The sequence below is a fragment of the Gopherus evgoodei genome, chromosome 2 (assembly GCF_007399415.2).
Source record: "Gopherus evgoodei ecotype Sinaloan lineage chromosome 2, rGopEvg1_v1.p, whole genome shotgun sequence".
Lineage (NCBI taxonomy): Eukaryota > Metazoa > Chordata > Testudines > Testudinidae > Gopherus > Gopherus evgoodei.
The window spans coordinates 68,313,777-68,337,055 of NC_044323.1; the positions used below are offsets into that span (position 1 = coordinate 68,313,777).

The 23,279-nt window shown below is 43.7% G+C and overlaps 1 protein-coding gene across 1 annotated transcript in view; it reads left to right on the forward strand.

Annotated features, from left to right (window-relative positions):
- The window catches only part of KCNH8 (potassium voltage-gated channel subfamily H member 8), a 360,755-nt gene that overhangs the window by 140,552 nt on the left and 196,924 nt on the right, over positions 1–23,279 (forward strand). Inside the window, exon 3 of the mRNA XM_030550923.1 lies at positions 12,236–12,367. Coding sequence (XP_030406783.1) covers positions 12,236–12,367 — 132 coding nt within the window. The remainder of the gene's footprint in view (positions 1–12,235; positions 12,368–23,279) is intronic.

Sequence of the window (23,279 nt, forward strand, 5' to 3'; positions counted from 1 at the left end):
CTCCCTTTTACAACCACTTCTCCTTTTTCCTCCCTGCATGGTCCTAGCTAACTTCGGATCGTTGGGTCCTACACACGGTGGAACTTGGGTACCACCTCCAGTTTATTTCGCCCCCCCTCCACCCCCTATCCTCGTCACTCTTCAGGGACCCCTCTCACGAGCAACTCCTCTTACAAGAGGTGCGGATGCTCCTTGCCATGGGAGCCATAGAGGAGGTACCAAAGGATGAAAGGGGCAAGGGGTTCTGCTCCCACTATTTCCTAATCCCCAAAGCAAAGGGAGGTCTCAGACCTATCCTAGACCTGCGAGAACTCAACAAGTTCATGATTAAGTTGAAGTTCCGCATGGTATCCCTGGGGACCATCATCCCATCCTTGGATTCCGGAGACTGGTATGCGGCCGTCGATAGAAGGACGCGTATTTTCACATCGCCACTTGTCCTCCACACAGACAGTACCTCTGGTTTGTAGCCAACCGTCAACATTTCCAGTTTACGGTCCTTCCGTTCGGCCTTTCTACAGCCCCAAGAGTATTCACAAAGTGTATGGCTGTAGTCGCCACCTCCCTCCGCTGCCGTCGGATACACGTCTTTCCGTATCTCGACAATTGGCTCATTCGAGGGACCTCCGAGGCATAAGTCACCCATTATGTGGACCTTGTCAAGGACCTATTCATGAGTCTAGGCCTGATGATCAATACAGAGAAATCCACTCTGGTTCCCACACAGAGGATAGACTTCATTGGGGCCATTCTGGACTCCAGTCTCGCCAGAGCCTGCTTACCACAGCCTCGGTTTCAGGCGATGGTAACAATTATCTGAGGCCTACAGAACTTCCCGACAACTTTGGCTCGCACTTGTCTCAGTCTTCTGGGTCACATGGCTGCCTGCACGTTCGTGACCAAACACGCCAGCTACGCCTCCGTCCCCTCCAATCTTGGCTCGCCTTGGTATACCACACAGGCAGAGACACCATAGACATGATAGTCACGATTCCCCCGAGCATCCTAGCCTCCCTCGACTGGTGGTTGACGCCCTCCCTGGTGTGTGCAGAGATGTCGTTCCATCCACCTCAGCCTTCTATGTCCCTGATGACGGACATGTCATCTCTCGGCTGGGGTGCTCACCGCGGCCATCTTCGCACTCAAGGCCTTTGGTCGTCTCAGGAGCTGGCCTTGCACATCAATGTCCGAGAGCTGAGAGCAGTCCGCCTTGCGTGCCAGGCGTTTCAACAGCATTTGCAAGGCCATTGTGTTGTCTGTGAACACAGAGACACAACAGCCGTGTATTACATAAACAAGCAGGGAGGGACACGGTCCTTCCCCCTTTGTCAGGAAGCCATCCAGCTTTGGGACTTCTGTATAGCCCACTCGATAGACCTGGTAGCGTCTTTTCTCCCAGGGATTCGGAACACTCTGGCGGATCGACTCAGCAGATCCTTCCTGTCTCATGAGCGGTCTATTCGTCCAGATGTTATTCATTCTGTTTTCCGGAAGTGGGGCTTTTCCCCGTATAGACCTCTTTGCTTCCCGCGAGAACAAGAAATGCCAGATGTTCTGCTCCTTCCAAGGCCTCTCCCCAGGTACGATCTCGGACGCTTTCCTGATGCCATGGACGAGCCAACTGCTTTACACCATTCCACCGTTCCTGCTGGTTCACAGGGTCCTGATAAAGCTCTGCAGGGACAGAGCTCGCCTGATCATGATCGCTCCAGCATGGCCCAGGCAGCACTGGTACACCATGCTGCTCGACCTGTTGATAGCCAACCCAATTACTCTGCCTCTTTGCCCAGACCTCATAACTCAGGACCATGGCAGACTTCACCACCCAGACCTGCAGTCCCTTCACCTCACAGCATGGCTGCTGCGTGGTTAAGCCAGTCCGAGTTGCATTCCTCTGCCTCAGTACAACAAGTACCCCTGGGTAGCAGGAAACCTTCCGCTTGGTCAACGTATCTGGCCAAGTGGAAGCGTTTCTCCTGTTGGTGCGAAACGCATGATGTTACTCCCACCGAGGTCTCGATCCCCACCATCTTGGACTACCTCTGGTCTCTCAAACAACAGGGCCTAGCGGTATCATCATTGAGGGTGCACTTGGCGGCCATCTCTACCTTCCACCCAGGGGAAAGTAGCCGCTCTGTGTTCTCACACCCTATGATTTCTAGGTTCCTCAGGGGCTTGGACCGCCTATACCCCCAAGTACACCATCCCGCCCCAACCTGGGACCTCAACCTGGTTCTAACCAGACTTATGTCTGCCCCTTTCGAGCTGTAGGCAAGCTGCTTGCTACTATACCTGTGCTGGAAGACAGCTTTCCTCGTAGCCATTACTTCGGCCAGATGAGTCTCCGAGCTTAGGGCTCTCATGGTGGACCCACCGTATACTGTGTTTCACAAGGACAAGGTGCAGTTGCGACCACACCCGGCTTTCCTCCCTAAAGTGGTATCAGCCTTTCATATCAACCAGGACATCTTCCTTCTGGTCTTCTTCCTGAAGCCACACTCGTCACGACGGGAACAACAATTGCACTCCCTAGACGTCCATAGAGTGCTCGCATTTTATATAGAGCGGACAAAACCCTTTCATAAAACGCCCCAACTCTTCATCGCAGTGGCAGACCGAATGAAGGGCCTACCTGTCTCCTCCCAGAGGATCTCATCTTGAGTGACGGCGTGCATCCGTACTTGTTATGACTTGGCTCATGTTCCCTTGAGCCACCTCACCGCACATTCTACCAGGCCTCAGGCTTCATCTGCCGCCTTCCTGGCTCATGTACCCATCCAGGAGATATGTCACGCAGCTACCTGGTCCTCGGTCCACACCTTTGCCTCACATTACGCTCTGGTTCAACAGTCCAGAGATGATGCAGCCTTTGGCTCAGCAGTTCTGCATTCTGCAACATCTCACTCCAACCCCACCGCCTAGGTAAGGCTTGGGAATCACCTAATTGGAATTGATATGAGCAAACATTTGAAGAAAAAAAGACGGTTACTCACCTTTGTAACTGTTGCTCTTTTGAGATGTGTTGCTCATATCCATTCCAAACCCACCCTCCTTCCCCACTATTGGAGTAGCCGGCAAGAAGGAACTGAAGGGCTGTTGGGTTGGCAGGGGTATGTATCTGGTGCCATGGCTGCGCCACTCTAGGGGGCAACCCAGAAGACCCACCGAGTGTTGCTAGGGTAAAAATCTTCCGACGAACATGCACGTGGCGCGCGCACACCTAATTGGAATGGATATGAGCAATGCATCTCGAAGAACAACAGTTACAAAGGTGAGTAACCGTCTTTTATTCATTATAAGAGGAGTGAGACTGGAGCAAATGCAAAAGCTTTTGACTCCAGGAGAATTACATCATGAAGGCAGTTTGTGGAAATAGCTGCTTCACCACAGGAGACATGATGAGCTTCAACTCACCAGAAACCTCATGTACACAGTTTAATTTATGCCAAATTCATGATTAGAACAAGATGACTAGAAACTCTTACCTCGGAGGAAGAGTTTTGCATCCAGTCTTGTTTTTGTAAATGAAAACAACTAACATTTTCATGTAAAAGCAGGAAAGACTCCTGTGGCACCTTATAGACTAACAGACGTATTGGAGCATGAGCTTCATGCATCCGACGAAGTGGGTATTCACCCACGAAAGCTCATGCTCCAATACGTCTGTTAGTCTATAAGGTGCCACAGGACTCTTCGCTGCTTTTACAGATCCAGACTAACACGGCTACCCCTCTGATACTTAACATTTTAATGTTATTCCTTAAAAGGGGGCTTCAGAATGATACTCAAAGAACAATACACTTGTCTGACTATTTAGTTTTAAAATAATGTTGTATTTATTCTAAAACTTCCAGCTGAATATATTGCCATCCATGATGATGAATACATTAGATAACGTTTTTGAAGCAATGCAACAAGGAACAAACAAAAGACAGAAATAAAACTCATTATACATACTGGATATTTCATTAACTTATAAAAATGAACTGTTTATTTTTGAGAGTAAAAATTCCTTTTAATCTAGTTTTTGGGGACAGCAGTACATTCTCAGTTACCTGAAAAAAGTACATTCGCTAGTGTGATTACTTGCTTATTCTGAACTTTGAGCTATTAGCATCCAGCAGCATTAGGCACCAAGTATGTGTACATGGTCCTTAATGATAGGATACAGCAATGCTGGTGATCAAGGGGAAGTAAACAATGCCTGCTGGTTGTATGACTGCCAAATAAAGGGAAATAATAGAGGTCGAGAGAAGGAAATACGTTGAGAACAAAACAGTGGAGGGATTGAAATGTGGAGAAGGGGAATGATCTGGAGAGGATCTTTCTCTAACAAATTACTCCACAGAGACAAAAGTTGGAGGATCACTGTTGTAAATGATCCAAATACAAGAAACTCATTGGGGTGTGTGTTTGTTTTTCAGTTACAGTATACTAGGGGAATAATTATATCACTAGTTACAACAACCACTAAATGCTATAGCTAGAAAAAACCTATTGAACCTAGTCTATCGTTAAAAAAAAATGGAGATCTGAAACAAAAGCTAACTAAACTTTTTCTAGATTAATGCTCTATAAGGGCTGTATAGGCCAACCTGCCACCACTAATGTAGTAATTGGTACATTCGGAAAATAATTGGGGGAACTGCAGACAGCTTAGATCCAAAAACTATTCACATCAGTGGGAATCTTTCCATTCACTTCAATGGTGTTGGGGTCAGACCCTAAAAAATAATTTTGTTATGTGTTTTCCTAACTGTTGGATATTAATCTGGTAAATTTATGACACTAGGAGGTCACTGTCTTTTTAAATGGAGTCTCCTCCTAATCTGTTGTAGGAGATAGGAAAAAGGAAATTAGAGCAGAGTAAAAATAAGTAGTGCACATAAGGACAAGGGAAGAAAGTCACATGGCTGCAGCAGGAACTGCTTAGCTTTTCACTTTTTGTTCAGTGGAATCCAAGGCAGTGTAATTGAAGGATTTCAAATCACTTTCAATGACATCACTTTCAATCAGTGAATGGAGAGAGAGGAAAAGTGTGAGTAAACAAAGACAGAAAGTAAATGTGGATATATACTGCTCTATGTATGCTAGAGTCCCTAAGTAATCTACCAGTATATGAAAACTATACTGTATATTATGCCTTAAACATACTATATATTGTATTAAAAATTAAAAGAACATTAAGGTTGCAAAGTCAAACTCTCCAAAGTTAGGAAGTGACAGAATTAAGGTTGCCTGTGCCATCTTAATTCAGCCCCCTCCTAGATGTGCATTATATTAATGTGACTCTATATGGCACTGAAAGTTTGTGGCAGATCTCTAAGAATGGAACTTAGCTCTCTTGGGTACCAGTCCAAGGCCTTAAACACAGGAAAATCTCCTTGTTGCTTTTACAATCTTCTGCCTTATTCGTTGTACACCCCATGCATCCACAGGGTCTTGTAGATCATTCAGTTATAGACTGTATCATCATGTATATACACAAGAGGGCTGAATTTTTTTTAATGGAATTTGCTATTTTGCTGCAGCCAGGAACCTGACTTATTTGTTTTTGTTTGTTTATTTTGGTCATCTTGCCCTGCTAAAATCTATCTGCAGCTCTTTTTAACTCTCCAGCTTTTCACGTGAACAGAACTGAGTTAAAGCATTGCTAGTCCTGGCCCAAGCATAGCCATGCCCCTCTATGCCCACATCCAGACTACCCCGCCGTATCGGCGGGTTAAAATCAATTGCTCGGGGATCGATATATCATGTCTAATCTAGACGCGATATATCGATCCCCGAGCGCGCTTACATCGATTCCGGAACTCCATCAACCCGAACGGAGTTCCGGAATCGACAAGGAGAGCCACGGACATCGATCCCGCGCCGTCTGGACGGGTGAGTGTTATAACCTTAGTCCCAGATTTGGACCTTAGCGTCCAAAATATGGGGGTTAGCATGAAAACCTCCAAGCTTAGTTACCAGCTTGGACCTGGTACCTGCTGCCACCACCCAAAAAATTAGAGTGTTTTGGGGCACTCTGGTCCCCCTGAAAAACCTTCCCTGGGGACCCCAAGACCCAAATCCCTTGAGTCTCACAACAAAGGGAAATAATCCTGATTCCCTTCCCCCCTCCAGGTGCTCCTGGAGAGATACACAGACACAAGCTCTGTGAAACTACGCAGAGTGATTCCCCCTCTCTGTTCCCAATCCTGGAACAAAAGCCCTTTCCTCTTCACCCAGAGGAAATGCAAAATCAGGCTAGCAATCCAACACACAGCTCTCCCCTTGATTTCTTCCTCCCACCAATTCCCTGGTGAGTACAGACTTAATTTCCCTGAAGTAAAGAAAAACTCCAACAGGTCTTAAAAGAAAACTTTATATAAAAAAGTAAGAAAAAATACAAATAGTCTCTCTGTATTCAGATGACACAATACAGGGCAATTTCTTAAAAGAATATTGAATAAACAGCCTTATTCAAAAAGAATACAAATCAAAGCACTCCAGCACTTATATTCATGCAAATACCAAAGAAAAGAAACCATAGAACTTACTATCTGATCTCTTTGTCCTTACACTTAGAAACAGAAGACTAGAAAATAGAACTACTTCTCCAAAGCTCAGAGGAAGCAGGCAGACAGAAACAAAAGACTCAGACACACAATTCCCTCCACCCAAAGTTGAAAAAATCCGGTTTCCTGATTGGTTCTCTGGTCAGGTGTTTCAGGTGAAAGAGACATTAACCCTTAGCTATCTGTTTATGACAGTGAGTAATTCGATCTTAGATATTCGACTTCAGCTACGTTATTCACGTAGCTGAAGTTGCGTATCTAAGATTGATTTTCCTCCCCTAGTCTGGACGAGGCCTATGCCATGGTAGCCATGGCAGATGGGAATGAAGGATATTTAATGCAGCTATAATAAGTTACTTACCACTTAATTTAGGAGATGCTTGCTACAGAATTTGGTCCTATTATACAGCAAAATCCTCAGAACCCTGATTACAACTTATCAACAAACAGCCAGTATATGTAGCCTCAGTTCCATCTCTATATTCTAATGCCTTTATAATACCCTGGAGACATCCCCTCTAGGTCCCTGTCCAAAATTTTAGACCAGCCAAAGAAGAGACCGTCCCCCAAGAGATTCTGTTGCTCGTTTTACTTTGATCCTGGTGTATGCTGGGGCAAGATTTAGAGAGTTTAGCTTGTGCTCCGTGCCCTTTCAATACTCGTGCAGGACAGGTGCTATCACCGGAGCTCATGATCACACATCAACTGAGACTTAAGCAGATCTCAGTAGCTGGAGTGGGAAACACATCAATACTTATCTTTTAAAGTTTCTGGCATTATAAAGGTAGTGTGCTACTTGAAACTTTTAAAGTTGTTTGGTTTTTTGAAGAAAGGTTAGTATCTCAGTTTCTGCACAGACTCCCAGCTGAAGACAATTAGTGCTTATTTTGACAGTGGGAGTGGAGGATGGGTAGAAGGAGCTGTGGATGAGAGGGGGACCATAAAATAGTCACCTCAGTGTTGCTGAGAACAACTGTTGGGCTAGTTGGATTGCTCTGTGATGAGATTTTTTTTTTGTTCTGCCTCTCCCTCCTGTCCTGTGGTGTGTTATTCTCTGCTGAAGGATATTAAAATATATTTTGAGGCTTCAGATCTTACTGTAATAGAAAGAAAGGAAGCTTTCTGATAGAGAAGTAGCCAGGGTCAATAAATAAAGCCCATAAAAATAAAGCTGCAAAGGAAATCTTTTTGGTAGACAATGATTTGTTGACAATGCCCTTTGTATACAGTAACTGAAGCAGGAAAGGAATTCCCATCCTGAAACAGAGTTCTCTCAACAGAATAATAGTAACATTAGGTTTTATTTATCTAACAAGTAAAAAATCCTGCTATAGGCATATACAGGGGCGGCTCTAGACATTTTGCCGCGCCAGGCACGGCGGCATGCCGCAGCAGGCGCTCTGCTGGTCACCGGTCCTGCAGCTCCGGTGGACCTCCCACAGGCCTGCCTGCAGAGGGTCCGCTGGTCCTGCGGCTCCACTGAAGCCGCAGGAACAGCGGACCCTCCACAGGCACGCTGCCGAAGGCAGCCTGCCTGCCTGCTGCCCTCTCGGCGACTGGCAGAGTGCTCCCCAAGGCATGCCGCCCCAAGCACGCGCTTGGCATGCTGGGGCCTGGAGCCACCCCTGGGCATATAACATTGTGTCATACAGCTTTTCAATGTGCAGACCATATGCAGTGGGTTGCATCATATTTTTCCCAGTGAAAATTTGACAGCATTGAAAATTGAAGTCTACTCTCTTTCTTCAGGAAAGGTACAAACTGTTCATGATCTGTCTAAACCAGGGGTGGGCAAACTTTTTGGTCTCAGGGCCACATCAGAGAATAGAAATTGTATGGTGGGCCAGGAATGCTCACAAAATTGAGATTGGGGTGAGGGAGGGTGTGAGTGCAGGCTCTGGGATGGGGCTGGGGATGAAGAGTCTGGCATGTAGGAGGGTGCTCTGGGCTGGGGCAGAGGGGTTTGGAGGGTGGGAGGGGGATCAGGCTGGGGCAGGGGTGTGGGAAGGGGTGCAGGTTCTGGCTGGGGGTGTGGGCTCTGGGGTGGGGCTGGGGATGAGAGGTTTGAAGTGCAGGAGGATGCTCCATGCTGGGATCAAGGAGGTTGGAGAGGTGGGTGGGGAAGCAGGGCTGGCGCAGGGGATTGGGGCATGGAGAGAGGCTCATGAGTGCAGGCTTTGAGCAGCCCTTACCTCAAGTGGTTTCCAAAAGCAGTGGTATGTCCCTTGTCTGGCTCCTATGCATGGAGTGGCCTCCGACCCTGCTAGCTCTGGAGTGGAGCTGTGCGGCCCCCAACCTTATGCCCCAGAGTAGGGCCATGCCGCGGCTTCTGGGAGCCACATGGTGCGGTCCCTGACCCAGCATACTGAGTGGAGCGCTGGAGTGGGGCCAAGCCACATGGTGTGGCCCCCACCCTGGCTGGAGCACCGGAACGGGGCCAAACCCCACGCCCTGCTCCCCAGCGAGAGCTCGTGGGCTGATTTAAAACAGCTCATGGACTGGATCCAGCCTGTGGGCTGTAGTTTGCCCACCCCTGGTCTAAACCCTGACTTAGGAAATCACCTCTCTTGGGCTGAGGGGATACTTCACCTCCATACCCATTCATTCCATGGCCTTTTTTCTAAGACTGCAATTGGGTAGACAGTTGTTAAGGAACGGTGCAGAATTCAAACTGTTGATCCACATTATGGTTAAAAGACCCCACTACCAATCACAGATCATGTGGTTCCTTCATTCCAGGAGTTAACTTGTAGCTCATGAGAGAATTAGTATATGCATCTATTTTAAGTTGGTGGTCTCCTCAGCAGTTTTTATTTGCTTTGTTCAGACAGTGTTTACTTTAGGAGGAAAATAAGAAAAGATATGTAAAGAGATAATATGGCTGACAAAAACCAGACATGAAACAAACAACATAAAAATGCTGAGCAAGCTTAGTGATTATTATTCACTCACTGAATCCACTGTAATGCAGCTATTTTAACTGAAGCGAGTGTTGCACATTGTGCAATATTGAAAGGCTTTCTCTGTATTGTAAATACTTTTGTAAGGACAGAGAGTTTGTTTGACAGTAATTTCCCTAGGTCTCAGAATCAAATTAATCATTTCAGATAAAGTTACCAAATGCAAATTAATTCACACTGGAAAACATAATCCCAACCCCCTATAAAATGAGAGGGTCTAAATTAGCTGTTACCACTCAAGAAAGAGATCTTGGGGTAAAACTCTGAGAACATCCACTCAGTGTGAACTGGCAGTCAAAAAAGTGAACAGAATGTTGGGAATCATTAAGAAAGGGACAGATAATAAACAGTAAATATCATATTGCCTCTATATAAATCCATGGTACACCCTCATCTTGGATGCTGCATGCAGATATGGTCGCCCCATCTCAAAAAATATATTATAATTGGAAAAATTTCAGAAGAAGGCAACAAAAATGATTAGGGGTATGGAACATTGCATATAAGGAGCAATTAATAAGACTGGGACTTTTCAGCTTGGAAAAGAGATGACTAAGGAGGGATATCATAGACGTTTATACGATCATGACTGATGTGGAGAAAGTAAATAAGGAAGAGTTGTTATTTACTCCTTTTCAGAACACAAGAGCTAGAGGTCACCAAATGAAATTAATCAGCAGAGGTTTAAAATGAACGAAAGGAAGTATTTCTTCACACAACGCACAGTCAACCTGTGGAACTCCTTGCCAAAGGATGTTTTGAAGGCCAAGGCTGGAACATGATTTAAAAAAAAATAGAGAAGTTCAAGGAGGATAGGAAGTAGCACCAATCAGATTCAGAATGGAGAAAGGGGGAATAAGCAGGCAGAAATCTTTTGCTTCTGATCTCCCATTTCTACCCTTTTTTTATGATGGTATCTTTGCTTGCACTGTTTTCACAGTTTACAAAATAGTTAAAACCCAGTATAGACCCATTCTGTTTCATCTGCCATATCCTTTCCTCCCTTTCTCACTTTCCTGATTTCCTTCAAACTGGGAACCTGATCCCAGCTGCAGGTTAAATTTACTAACCTAACTAAAAGCTGCCTAACTGCCTCCAGAGAGCTGTGACTGCAGTGGAAGAGGAACAATTGATTTTCCTTTGAAGCCTTCTACTGGAGCTTCAACTGCAATAACACTTCCAGGGTAACTGCTATATCCCCTGCTACGCTCGGCCACAGCTCTCAAGAGGCAGTCAAGTTGATTTTATATTAACATTTAGATTAGACAGCCGAATTGTAAGCAAATTTGCAGTGCCTGGTACCATTTCTTAAACTGCAAAGTTGAGATGAAAGAAAATGGGGACAGGGACAAGAGCGCCAAAAGCAAGCAGCTCTGATCTGCTCTTCCAATCTATCTTTTCTGAGCTCAGCCATATTTATTTACATATTAGCTATGTATTTTCAGCGATAGCTAGTCGCCCAGTGGCCATGTTTAGTTTTATTTCATGAGAACTGGAAGTAGCCTTTGAGTATCAAATTGTTACCAAAAGAGCAGTGAGGTGGGTAGAATATAGGAGTCTCAGGGTCAGGCATGCTCAAAAACAGATTTCAAATGAAAAATACTTAGTCCAATAACAATGATGCATCCCATTGTGAACATTAGTGGTCTGCTGGTATGTTGGAAGTGTCTGAGGGGAATTGTTTTTCCTTTGTGACTTACAGGGATGGGCCTAAGCTGCCATCTGTAGTTAAAATCTAGACTGATATACCCCAAAATCAGTGGGGTTTGGATTACGGTTTTGGTGTGATCTCAGCTGTACTCACAATGTGCTTGAACTATGCAGCAGTACAACACCAACACACTGGCAATAATTAGCTTCTATGCTGAATTATCTGGGTGAATTACAACCCCAGTGCTTAAAACCATCAGACTTAATGTCCTGTTTTGCAAGGATGATGTGACTTTTTTTTTTTTTAAAAATCTTCCTATTTATACAACAATTTGACACTAAATAGGCAAGTTGAGTTTTACATTAAAAAAAATATATATTGTTTTACCCAGGGTACTAACTGCTATTTCTGCAGTTAACATGTAACAGGGAAGATCTTTATTGTCACTAATTTTCACAGATAAAATGTGGGTATTATAACACTCAAATGAAATACAAGGACTTTTGAGTTTTCACTTGCCAAAGTTTAACAGCTCAGATTTGAAAAACTGTACTTTACTTTCTATTTTAAGTCACAAGTCTGATTAGTTTAAGTATCTTCGAATTAGTGAAGCAATATACTAGCTGCTGGGTTTTCTGACAAGGGATGATCAGAGAGCCAAATTTGATAATTTAATCTAAGGTAAAGATATTTCATAGTAAACATGGAAGCTTTAGATATCAGAGTTAACGTAGTGGCAGATACTGCATTAAAATAGAAAGTGTCAGCATCAGTTAAGATTTCAAAGGAAAATTTGGTTTGAGAGAAGTGAGAAGCTTCATTAAACTTTATTAATGTTCCCAGTAGATAAATTTTGCATTTAAATTAATGCCTTGATTCCACAGAATGCAGCATTACTGAGCTTCGACCGATGATGCAAAGAGATTTACATGAGCTGAACATCTGTGATTTCCTGACCTTCTAAATAAGATTTTTTATTAGAATTACATTAGTTGCAGCTTTAATAGTTTGGATTTTTTCAGCAAAAAGACAGCTGTTTGAATTTAATTCATTCTGTATCCTTGCAGGGTCTTCATTTTGGTGCCTACTGGACATTGTTCCTATAAAGAATGAGAAAGGAGATGTAGTACTGTTTCTGGCCTCTTTCAAAGATATAACAGATACAAAGGTGAAGATTGCTCCAGAAGATAAAAAAGAAGGTCTGTATAGTTTCCAACAAACACTGATAAATACTATTGATACTTCAACATTTTGAGATGTAGTCACCATTAAATAAAGGAGTCGGGGTGGAAATTCTTTTGAAGTTCCCTTTTTAAAATTCAAAAAAGTACATTCATGTAGGACTTTTGGGGCTAGAAATGTAAACAAAATCAAAGAACTAATGATATGGAAAATGCAATGTTTTTTATTTGTTTTAATTTAGATCTTGCCCCACATTTCAACAAGCTTTGAGTCATTGCCCTGGAAAATAAAGTATTCTGTAATTCAAAATTAAATTCAGAAACAGAAAAGAAAATATTTTTTTTTATGTTTTTAAAGCAGTATTTTGAAGCAGCTAGAACTGTCTCCATTCTTGGAAGATCTGGAAATATTTGATTTTTTTTTTTCCATGAAAGCAGAGTACCTTTCCTTTTTAGAAAGAAGCTGCTGTTGCATTTTTCAACAGGGGAAAAAAAATGCACGACCTGATAATATTTATTTCAAACAGTGAAACATTAGAGAGCAAGTGCTTTCCTCAAGGGCTATAGTTTATTATGGATTTTTGTCAAGGCCCACTAACATGAGAAGAAATGGCATATTACTAGTAAGCCTCTATTTTTCTCATTTAAATGGGAAGTTATAAGGATTTTTATTTCAATGGGGAGTTTCACTGATAAGTCTTAAGCAGTCATAAATCCATCTATTTTGTATAATTAGTTTTTATGACTGATTTGCTGCTGTTGACAGGGCACACACAAAGCAGAGTGTACTGGTTAATCTGGATCTGAAAGGTTAGCCTTGTCATCTTAGAGTAGTTGTGGTTTTATTTTGCTTTTAATTTGTGTTTAAAAAATTAAGGCCATACTTCATTTTGAACCTTAGCAATTGACTAAGGGCAGCATAATTCTGCCTCTACTTGCGATTATTTAAAAGGTCTACAAATATATGAATGATTAACTTTTAGTTCATTTTTCTTTAACAAATACCATGACATTTCTAACATAATCAAATAAGGAATAAACGACATTCATACCTGCTCTAACTTTGACAGTGGCAACACAACATTTAAAAAGTCAAGGAAGAACTCAGAATAATAACTTTGGAAGAAAAGGCTCTGAGCAATATTCTCATCTCAGTTAAGTTTGTGTGTGGGATAGGATGGAGTTGGTATGTGGTGTAATTGTTTTTAATTGTTACTCTAGTATAAAAGAGAACAGAATTTGGATCTTTGTCTTTCCAATTCCTCTGAGTATCAAGAACCCAGAACAGCAGAGTTTGAAAAATGTAATTAATGGACATGGTAGGGCTATCTTTCAAAATTCCATTAGGATATGCTTATGTGCAGGAGTTCTAAATTCTGGTACTGTTGTTTTCTTTATTTTTTTTTTAAACCCCATATGTTGGCTATTTGTTCTCTACGCTACACTAGAACAATGTAGACATGCCCCCTAAACTCTCCTGTGTCCCACTTCCTCACCCTACAGATTTCTGTGTTTTGGCACCCACTGAAAGCTGATTCTGCACTTTCTGGAATAGGAACTGTGTAACAAAATGGAAATTATTTGCAAACTGTGAAAGTAATAGTAACGTAGTATCTCATTACAGTATTTTATAATTTGGAAATTAGAAAATGTTACCCTTGTCTTGTGATAATACATATTCTTAAATCACTATGAATTCTAGAAATGTCTGATTTTTTCCTTACATTTTGACAAATAGATTCATCATTGTCCCATCCCCCCAGCCCCAAATCTTATACAATGGAAGTATTTTTACACACCACACTTCTTGCAAAGAATATAATTTGTGAATTTCTGAGCCAGGAGTCTAAAAGAAAGATTTTGAAGTAGCACCTAAGTACATTTCTTTAGATAACCTATATATCCAGTCTCAACCAATCCTTTTCACCTCAAAGTAGAAGTCATCTCATATCTGTATCTAATTTCTCCCTGAGACTTAAAACATCTTCCATCTACTGAAGATTTAGGGAGATAAAGGTTATTAAAATATGGTGTGTGGGGGCCGCGTTGGGTAGAGATTATTTGAACGTGTGTGGTCTGAAGGCTAATGATTCTCATTCTAAGAGTTGCATATCTCCAGAATACATTAGCTGCTAAGCTTCATGAAATATTTCAATTATAATTTGAAATGGGTATAATAAATTACTTCAGTTCTTTTTTTAAAAAAAAAGATGAATATTGTTTTTCAGTATCTAACACCATAGATTAATATTCTCCTCTCAGAAATGGAGGGGACAGTGCCTCTTAGCTTTTTCATATGAAGTCTTAAATTGTAAATAAAGACCATGAAATATAAAACAGATTATAACTCTTACATGCCACTGTGAATTTTAAATGTACACTTAGGGCTTGTCTACATGATGTGTCGGTCTGCAGTGGAGGTGTGAAAATTGTACAGCAAACAAGCTTGTTGGTGCACACTAAAAATTCACTAGTGTGCATTAATGTAGTAGTGTTTGAAACAGGACTACATTAATGCGCTCTGGGGAACGTTTAGTGTACACTAGCAAGGTCTGCACAGGCCCATTAGGGGGCAACACGTGAGTGTAGACTAAAATTTAACTCCCCTCCCCTTGTGCAGAGTAACGCAATGTGTAGACAAGCTCAGTGGCAGGGTGTTTTGGGTGGTCAGCAGACCTATTGTTCTGGGCCACCACCTCCAGCCTGTAGTGAGGCAGACGGGCCTCCTTCCTCCAGGGTGACTGAGGGAATGCTACCTGCCCCTTGGAGGGTGGAGTCTAAGCCTCCCCGCCCCACTCGCCAGAAGGAGAAGGGCGGGGCCGGAAGTCTAAAAGACCAGACCTGAAGCCCGTTCAGGGGGAAACCTGCAGAGGGGAAGGACATCCTGCTGGTTCTGGAGCAGCTAGAGGCAGATCCCCCGCCTAGCCTGTTCTACTCCCCAGACGCGGATGACAGCTGGCCTGGCATGCCCGCTGCTGTTTACCCGAAGGAGCTGGACAACACCTGGATGCAGGAGGTACCCAACCCAGGGGAGGCAGGAAGTGGCCCAGGGACAGCTCCCATAGGGCTGGCTGCAGAGCCTAGACCCCCAGCATTGGCGTGTTGCTGGCTGCAGAGCCTAGACCCCCAGCGTCGGCGTGTTGTGGCTGGATTCCCGCTGACTCTGCCCCTGACAGGGTCCTGGGCTGGTACATGGTGGAGTAGGGAGGGCCTGCGTCCCTCTGCCTCTCCCCCTGGGTGGCTGACCCTCATTCCTCTGCAAGGGGCTCTCACTCTGAAGAGAAGTGGCTCCAGGCCCCTGAAGACTGTTGTTTGCCCGCTGCCTAAGTCCTGCAAGCCCAGGCACCAGCCTACCTGTAAGACTGTGTTGTTTGCTAGCTGCCTGAGCCCTGCCTAGGCTATAGCCAGCCCCTTAAGACTGTTGGGGGACGGGCTGCCTGAGCCCTGTCAAGTCCAGTACTCAGGTAAACAGAGACAAGCCTGGAGACAGGCTATCACAGCTCTCCAGGGACCTCCCTCCTCTGGGGTGAGTGAGGGAGCATTACACAGCCATTCTATTAGTTCACACTATCCCAGTCCTCTGGATGAGGTCTTATCTGGACTGGATTTTTTGATGGTAACCCCTAGCTCTGCCCTCCTCATGTCAGGGGTCATAACTCCAGGACCGGTAGGGGGACCCAGGGTCTTTCTCCTAAAAATGAAGTGGTATGCACTAGCTTATGTTCAGCTAGGCCACTTGTCACCTTTCATGGGCCACTTCCTACCCCCCCTGCATCTCATGTTGAGTATAGTCATAGTCTTTGCTTCAAAGTCCCCACAGTCTAGGGCTGATGCCTGCAGCCTTCTTGAGCCCTTGACCACAGTTCTCCCTCCTTCCCAGAGTGTCTAGTAACCAGTGGAAGACTGGCAGCCAGGTCCCGTAGGTAGACATTTTTGTCCTGATTTGCAGAGCAGTGTTCATCCATGAATGGCCTCTTCCTGAGGCGGCTGAAGCTCCCTTTATACTGATCATCTTCTCAGGAGCATGTGCAGCAGTCCCTGAGAGGCAGGGCCTCCCTGGCCCAGTACTGCTCCAGGCCTTCCCCTGTCTCGGCCTTAAACCCCATCACAAGCCCATAAAGCCTAGTCCTGTAATATATAGCTTGTGGGCAGATATGTAACAATCATGCAAAGCTCTGTGAACTTCATTGGCACTCCACGCAAGCACAGCTGCATTATACACAATGCAAGATTGGCCCTTAAGGATTGAATACTGAAATTCTTCTTATCTTGAGTGATATGTCCCTGAGTGCACAAGGTTTAGGCTGAAGTCTGCTTTGACTTATGCTGGTGTAAATCCATAGTAACTGTTATTCTCTGTGGAGACACTTGCGCAAATGTAAACATATTTTGGTTCCTGGATTTGAAAAAAGAAAAAGAGCAAAACCTGATCTGTATAACATGCTGATACTGGAAATGATCTTCAGTTTATTTTAAAATACATTTAACATTTTTAATTATTGTATTGTGTGTAAAATAATAATAATTAATAATATGCCATATTGTGAACACTTTACTCACAAAGGTGAATGACTGCTACAGTTTGTATCAGAGGTATACAAACCTCACACTGGGCCAGAAGACAATCATGGGCCAAGGTAGCCCTACCTCTACCGGCCCCAAGATCAGGTTTAAAGGAGCTGAGAAGCCCAGGCATGGGGTGGTGGACAGGATGCAGGAGAGAAGAATCCTTCCCTAGGAAGCCAGACAGAAGGTTGTGCCTGAGAGGGAACCTCACAGCGGGTAAGGCCTCCTGCACCACTTTCTCCAACCACCACCTGCTTTGAAAAGCAGCGTGTCTTGCAGCACCCTGCTCATTTGGACTTGCCTGTGAAGCTATTGACTGTTTGGACTATAGGAGTCATGCCCCAAATGAAGGAGCGCATGGCAGAGAAGTAGCCCAGATTTAGGCTCTCTGTGGGAAGGAATCTGTCAGTCTTACTTCCCACAGGACCTTGAGCAGGGACCTGGTGGAGAGGAAGGCCCTGGATCCCCCACCCATAACTCACTTAAGGGAAAAGGCCCAGATGCATGGGGGAGGCCCAGACACTCCCAGCCTACAGGCAGGAACCAGGCACTACTACTACACCTCTGCCCCTGACAGCAAGACAAAGGGTAGAGGTCAGGTGCACTAACCGCTAGGCCACCCAGCCCACTGAGCACCCTATCACATGGCCTCTTCCTGGGTTATTTTATTCAAATAACATAATTTTAAATGCTTAAGACTCAGTTCACCCTTGTTGGTAAATTCTACAGTCCTTGTACAGTCTTTACTCTGGGAATTTTGCAGAAGTAAGAGTTCAGAAAAGACTTCATAATTTGGCTTTGGGAGAAACTGGCATGAGCCAAAAGGTTTAGGTGTGTTTTCTATGAACCTGATCCACGGCCGGAAATTCCCACTGAATTTCCCAATGGAAGTTGCAGTTGCTTGTTATCCCACAGGATCAGGCCCACACAATGAGCCAACCTTAGCAACTTTAGCCTGCAAAACAATTTTATATTTGCCCTTCCACTCATGAAGGCAGCTAATTTCTTTTTATTTTTATTTTATTTTATTTTATTTTTTATTTTACTATCACACCTAACTCTAACTTCTCTGTTTTTGAGGAGGCCCATCAAGAAGCTCTCCAAAATTATTTTTCAATGAAAGCTCAGTTTCCTGGGAATCAGTCTGACTCTGACCATAGAAGATGACAGAGTCTACACCATACACAGCTTTTTATTTCTGTCAGAACTGTCTGCTCTGACCTGACTATAGACAGGAAAGGTTTATAAACACACATGCTCCATGTTTAACCCTTCTGACTGCATAGAGGTATTTACTAATAGGATTTTCTTTCAACTTTTGCTGTCTCCTCTCTATCCTATCCAGAAAAGACCTTTCACTAGCTATTTATTGGACATAATCAAAGAGGGCATAGTAAAACTTCCTGATTTCTAAACTATTGAGCTCGTAATTTTCAGCCACTGCCTTGAGTTCCTGTCATCTGTTCTCCCCTGGTATCCTCCTATCTCTCTGGCCACTCCTTTGGCATCTCTTCCACTGGGTTGTCTTTCTGCTTCCATAGGATCTCATTCTTGGCCCCCTCCTCTTCTTGCTTTAGACTGTTTATTTGGGTGATCTCATCTCCTTGCACAGCTTCAATTGCTATATTTATATTAGTTGATTGCCAAACTAACTGCCTGTTCTTGACTAATTTCGCTTCACCTCGGCTCAAATCTCAGCCTCTGTCTCTGACTTTCCCTTCTGAATGTCTCTGCAGCAACTCAAACTTAACATGACCAAAAAAGAACTCCTTGTGATGCCATCCTTGAAATGGCCACTCGTCTGCTTCTCTCTCAAACAGCTGAGTTTTCTTCCACACGGTTCCTATGTATGTAAAGTTCTCCTTGAATTAATCTGTATGGCCACTACCCCCTCCCAAAAATCCACTGTTGCTATGAAGCTGAGAAGAAATCATCCAAGCAATGATGGGGAGGTTGTGCAATAGCTAACCAATGGAACCACATGATGTTAACTTCATCTCCCTGCCCTTCAGTCTTGTTGTTTGTCACCCTAGCTTGTTGCTTCTTGTTTCAAATCAGACAGTAAGTTCTTTGGGCCAGGAACCAGATCTACTTGTATGTTTGCAGAGATTCTAGCATAATGCATTCCCAGTCGCTAAATGTATCCCCAGTATAAATAATAATGACTGGTAGTAATTGGGTCTACAAATCCTATATTGAGCAGAGACAGAAGGAGAAGGGGAGCTTCTCCTGCCTACAGGCAAGCAGGTTGACCCCCCCCCCTGCGCTACAACTGCCAGTCCTGGAAGGAGACACCCTCAGCTGCAACCAATGAAGGAGGAAAAAAGGTCTACTGTAAAAGGAGGGAGCTCAGGGGGAGGGGAGGCAGAGAGGCATGGGGTAGGGAAAGGGCAATACCCATACACCAGGCTGCCTCCAGAAATAAGACCCAAAGAGACAAAAGCAGGCCCCTGGGCCTAATTAGAGGCCATGGTCCAAGAACTGCCTCAATGGGGGGCTAACCAAAGGAAACCAGGCAGGTAGCAGTAGAGACCCCCTGCAAGACCATGCCAAGGACCACTGACGCTGGGCTTAGAGGACAACGAACAGTCTCAGGCTAAAATGAAATGGCTTGAAACAGCCTATTTAACACAGCAAGAAATGTGTAATATTTTCTCCTTGGCCCTGGTTCTGATTTATATTAAGGTTATTTTACACTGCTCTGGCAATGTATAGGGGATTGAAAGTGGCTGTAAATATATACAATAAATTCCCACTGATTTTAATGGCAGCATGATCATTAATACATAAAGAAACTTAATAACAGCATGTTATATACTAAAGATCTGTTCCTGCTATTATTCTGCATAAAAGCTCCCACTGAAGTCGGTCTTGCCAGACAATGGCAGTATAAGGCCCTACTGCTTTAATTCTACACTCATATGCACATGCATACCACCAAAAATTGGAAAAAAATGTGCATTATAGTAGTCTTTGTCAGATAGCTGCTATGGCAATCTGCTACTGTCCTTTAAAAGTGACTGTTATGCATTTAGTGCTGCTATTTTGTTTTTTTAAATCAACAAGCTCTTTGATGGGGGGAGATAGCTCAGTGGTTTGAGCATTGGCCTGTGTGATGGGGCAAGGCCAGATGGCTACAGTAAAGTACTGAGAAATAGGTATGTTAGCCCCAGGCTAAACAAATCCCTAATATCCTGGTAACCACATGGCAGTTGCTCCAGGTTAATCAAGGCACCTGGGGCCAATTAAGATCTTTCTAGAAGGCAGTGGAGATAGCTACTTTAGTTAGAACACCTGCAGCCAATCAAGGCAGGCTAATCAGGGCACCTGGGTTTAAAAAGGAGCTCACTCCAGTCAGGCAGGGAGGAGCCAGAGGAGAAGGAGCATATGAGGAGCTGGGAGCAAGAGGGTAAGTTGCTGAGAGTGAGGGAGTGTACTGCTGGAGGATTGAGGAGGCCAAGTATTATCAGACCCCAGGAGGAAGGTCCTGTGGTGAGGATAAAGAAGGTGTTTGGAGGAGGCCATGGGGAAGTAGCCCAGGGAGTTGTAGCTGTCATGCAGCTGTTACAGGAGGCACTATAGACAGCTGCGATCCACAGGGCCCTGGGCTGGAACCTGGAGTAGAGAGCGGGCCTGGGTTCTCTCCCAACTCCTGATCAGACACAGGAGGAGCTGATCCAGACTGTGGGTTCCCCAAGAGGGGATGATCACTGAGGTGAGCAAATCTGCCAATAAGCGCAGGACCCACCAAGGTAGAGGAGGAACTTTGTCACACCTGCTAAACCCAGGGTTGTGAGTTTAATCCTTAAGGGGGCCATTTAGGGATCTGGGGCAAAAATCTGTCTGGGGATTGGTCCTGCTTTGAGCAGGAGATTGGACTAGATGGTCTCCTGAGGTCCTTTCCAACCCTGATATTCTCTGACAGTAGGCATGTTGCAACTTTTCACCATTTACACTGTTAATTTGCCTTTACACAAATAGATTGTTTCCCCAATGCAGTAATGTATCAGAGAAATCCCACCATCCTCCCTTGTCTCTTTAAAAATACCTATAATCAAGCACTATTGTAAAAGATAGCTTTTCAACGCCCTCTTTGCCAGATTTGGACTACTTAACAAAATTGATGGTCTTTTCTTTCTGACATGCAGAAAATCTCTTATTTTAGAAAAGCAATTGTTCCCATCAGAAGGAGAGGGAAACACTAGTTGTTTTGCAAGGCAAAAGTTATTTCAAGACTATGTACAAAGCTGGGAAGCCAATAGGCTAAATTCTGATTGTGGTTACATTTGTTTAAAATCTGGAGTAACTCCATTAAAGCAAGCAGATTTAAACTGGAGTTACTGGAATCCGAATCTGGCCCTTGATGTTGGAAAGTTTAGGGCTCTATTCTGCTTTCATATACATGCAATAATGTCTTTTGACTTCTCTGGAGGTTACAGTTGTGTTTGAGAGAATAATTGGCCAAACAAGTGAGTCTTGATTATCAATGGATTTCTTAATCTGAAAATTAGGCTTTGGTAAGAGGGGCAATATTCATTATGACAGATATTGCAACCCCCTAAAGTATCTTATGGAGACCATTGTATTAAATTCATGAATGTTTCTGTATGCCTGAGTTCTACTCCACAGGGGAGGGCTACCATAGCTCCCCCAGCAACTGAAAATAGCAGAGGGTAATTACCTTTGGTAATCTGATTGGGAGTGGGGAGAAGTTAACGCTGCATAGCCCCCCAGAGAAACTAAATGAATTTTTTGCATCGTTTTTCATGGCTGAGGATAGGAGGGAGATTCCTACACCTGAGCCATTCTTTTTAGGTGACAAATCTGAGGTATTGTCCCAGACTGAGATGTCATTAAAGGAGGTTTTGGAGCAAACTGATAAATTTAAACAGTAATAAGTCACCAGGACCAGATTGCATTCACTTGAGTTATGAAGCAATTCAAATGTGAAATTGCAGGACTACTAACTGTAGTTTGTAAGCTATCATTTAAACAGTTTCTGTACCAGATGACTGGAGGATAGTTAATGTGACGCCAATTTTTAAAAAGGGCTCCAGAGGTGATCCCAGCAGTTACAGACTAGTAAATCTGTCTTCAGTATTGGGCAAACTGGTTGAAACTATAGTAAAGCATTGTCAGACGCATGGATTAACATGATTTTTGAAAAGAGAAAAGAGAAATCATGCCTCACCAAGTTACAAAAATTCTTTGAGAGGGTCAACAAGCATGTGGACAAGGGGGAATCCAGTGGATATAGTGTACTTAGATATTCAGAAAGCCTTTGACAAGATCCCTCACCAAAGGCCCTTAAGCAAAGTAAGCTGTCATGGGATAAAAGGGAAGGTCCTCTCATGGATTGGTAACTGGTTAAAAGATAGGAAACAAAGAATAGGAGTAAATGGTCAGTTTTCAGAATGGAGAGCGGTAAATAGTGGTGTCCCCCGGGGGTCTGTACTCAGACCAGTACTTGTCAACTTATTCATAAATGATCTGGGAAAGGGGTAAATAGTGAGGTGTCAAAATTTGCTGATACAAAACTACTCAGGATAGTTAAATCCAAAGCAGACTGCGAAGAGCTACAAAGGGATTTCACAAAGCTGGGTGACTGGGCAACAAAAGAGCAGATGAAATTCAGTGTTGATAAATGCAAAGTAATGCACATTGGAAAGCATAATCCCAACTAAACATATAAATTGATGCAGTCTAAATTAGAGATCTTGGAGTCATTGTGGATTGTTCTCTGAAAACATCCATTCAATGTGTAGAAGCAGTCAAAAAAAAAAAAACGGCTACCAGATTGTTGGGAATCATTAAGAAAGGGGTAGATAATAAACAGTAAATATTATATTGCCACTCTATAAATCCATGGTACCCCCACATCTTGTACAGTGCATGCAGATGTGGACACTCCATTTCAAAAAAAGATATATTGGAATTAGAAAAGGTTCAGAAAAGGGCAACAAAAATTATTAGGGTTATGGAACAGCTTCTGTATGAGGGGAGATAAATAAGACTGGGACTTCTGAGCTTGGAAAAATGATATATGATACAGAGGTCTATAAAATTATGACTGGTTTGGAGTAAGTAAATGAGGAAGAGTTATGAGGAAAAAATAACACAAGAACTAGGGGTCACCCAATGAATTTAATAGGCAGCAGATTTAAAACAAAAGGAAGCATTTGTTCACACAAAGCACCGTCAGTCTGGAACTCTTTGCTAGAGGATGTTGTGAAGGCCAAGACTATAACATGGTTCAAAAAAGAACTAGAGAAGTTCACGGAGGATAGGTCCATCAATGGCTGTAAGCCAGGATGGGCAGGGATGGTGTTCCTAGCCTCTGTTTGCCAGAAGCTGGGACTGGGCG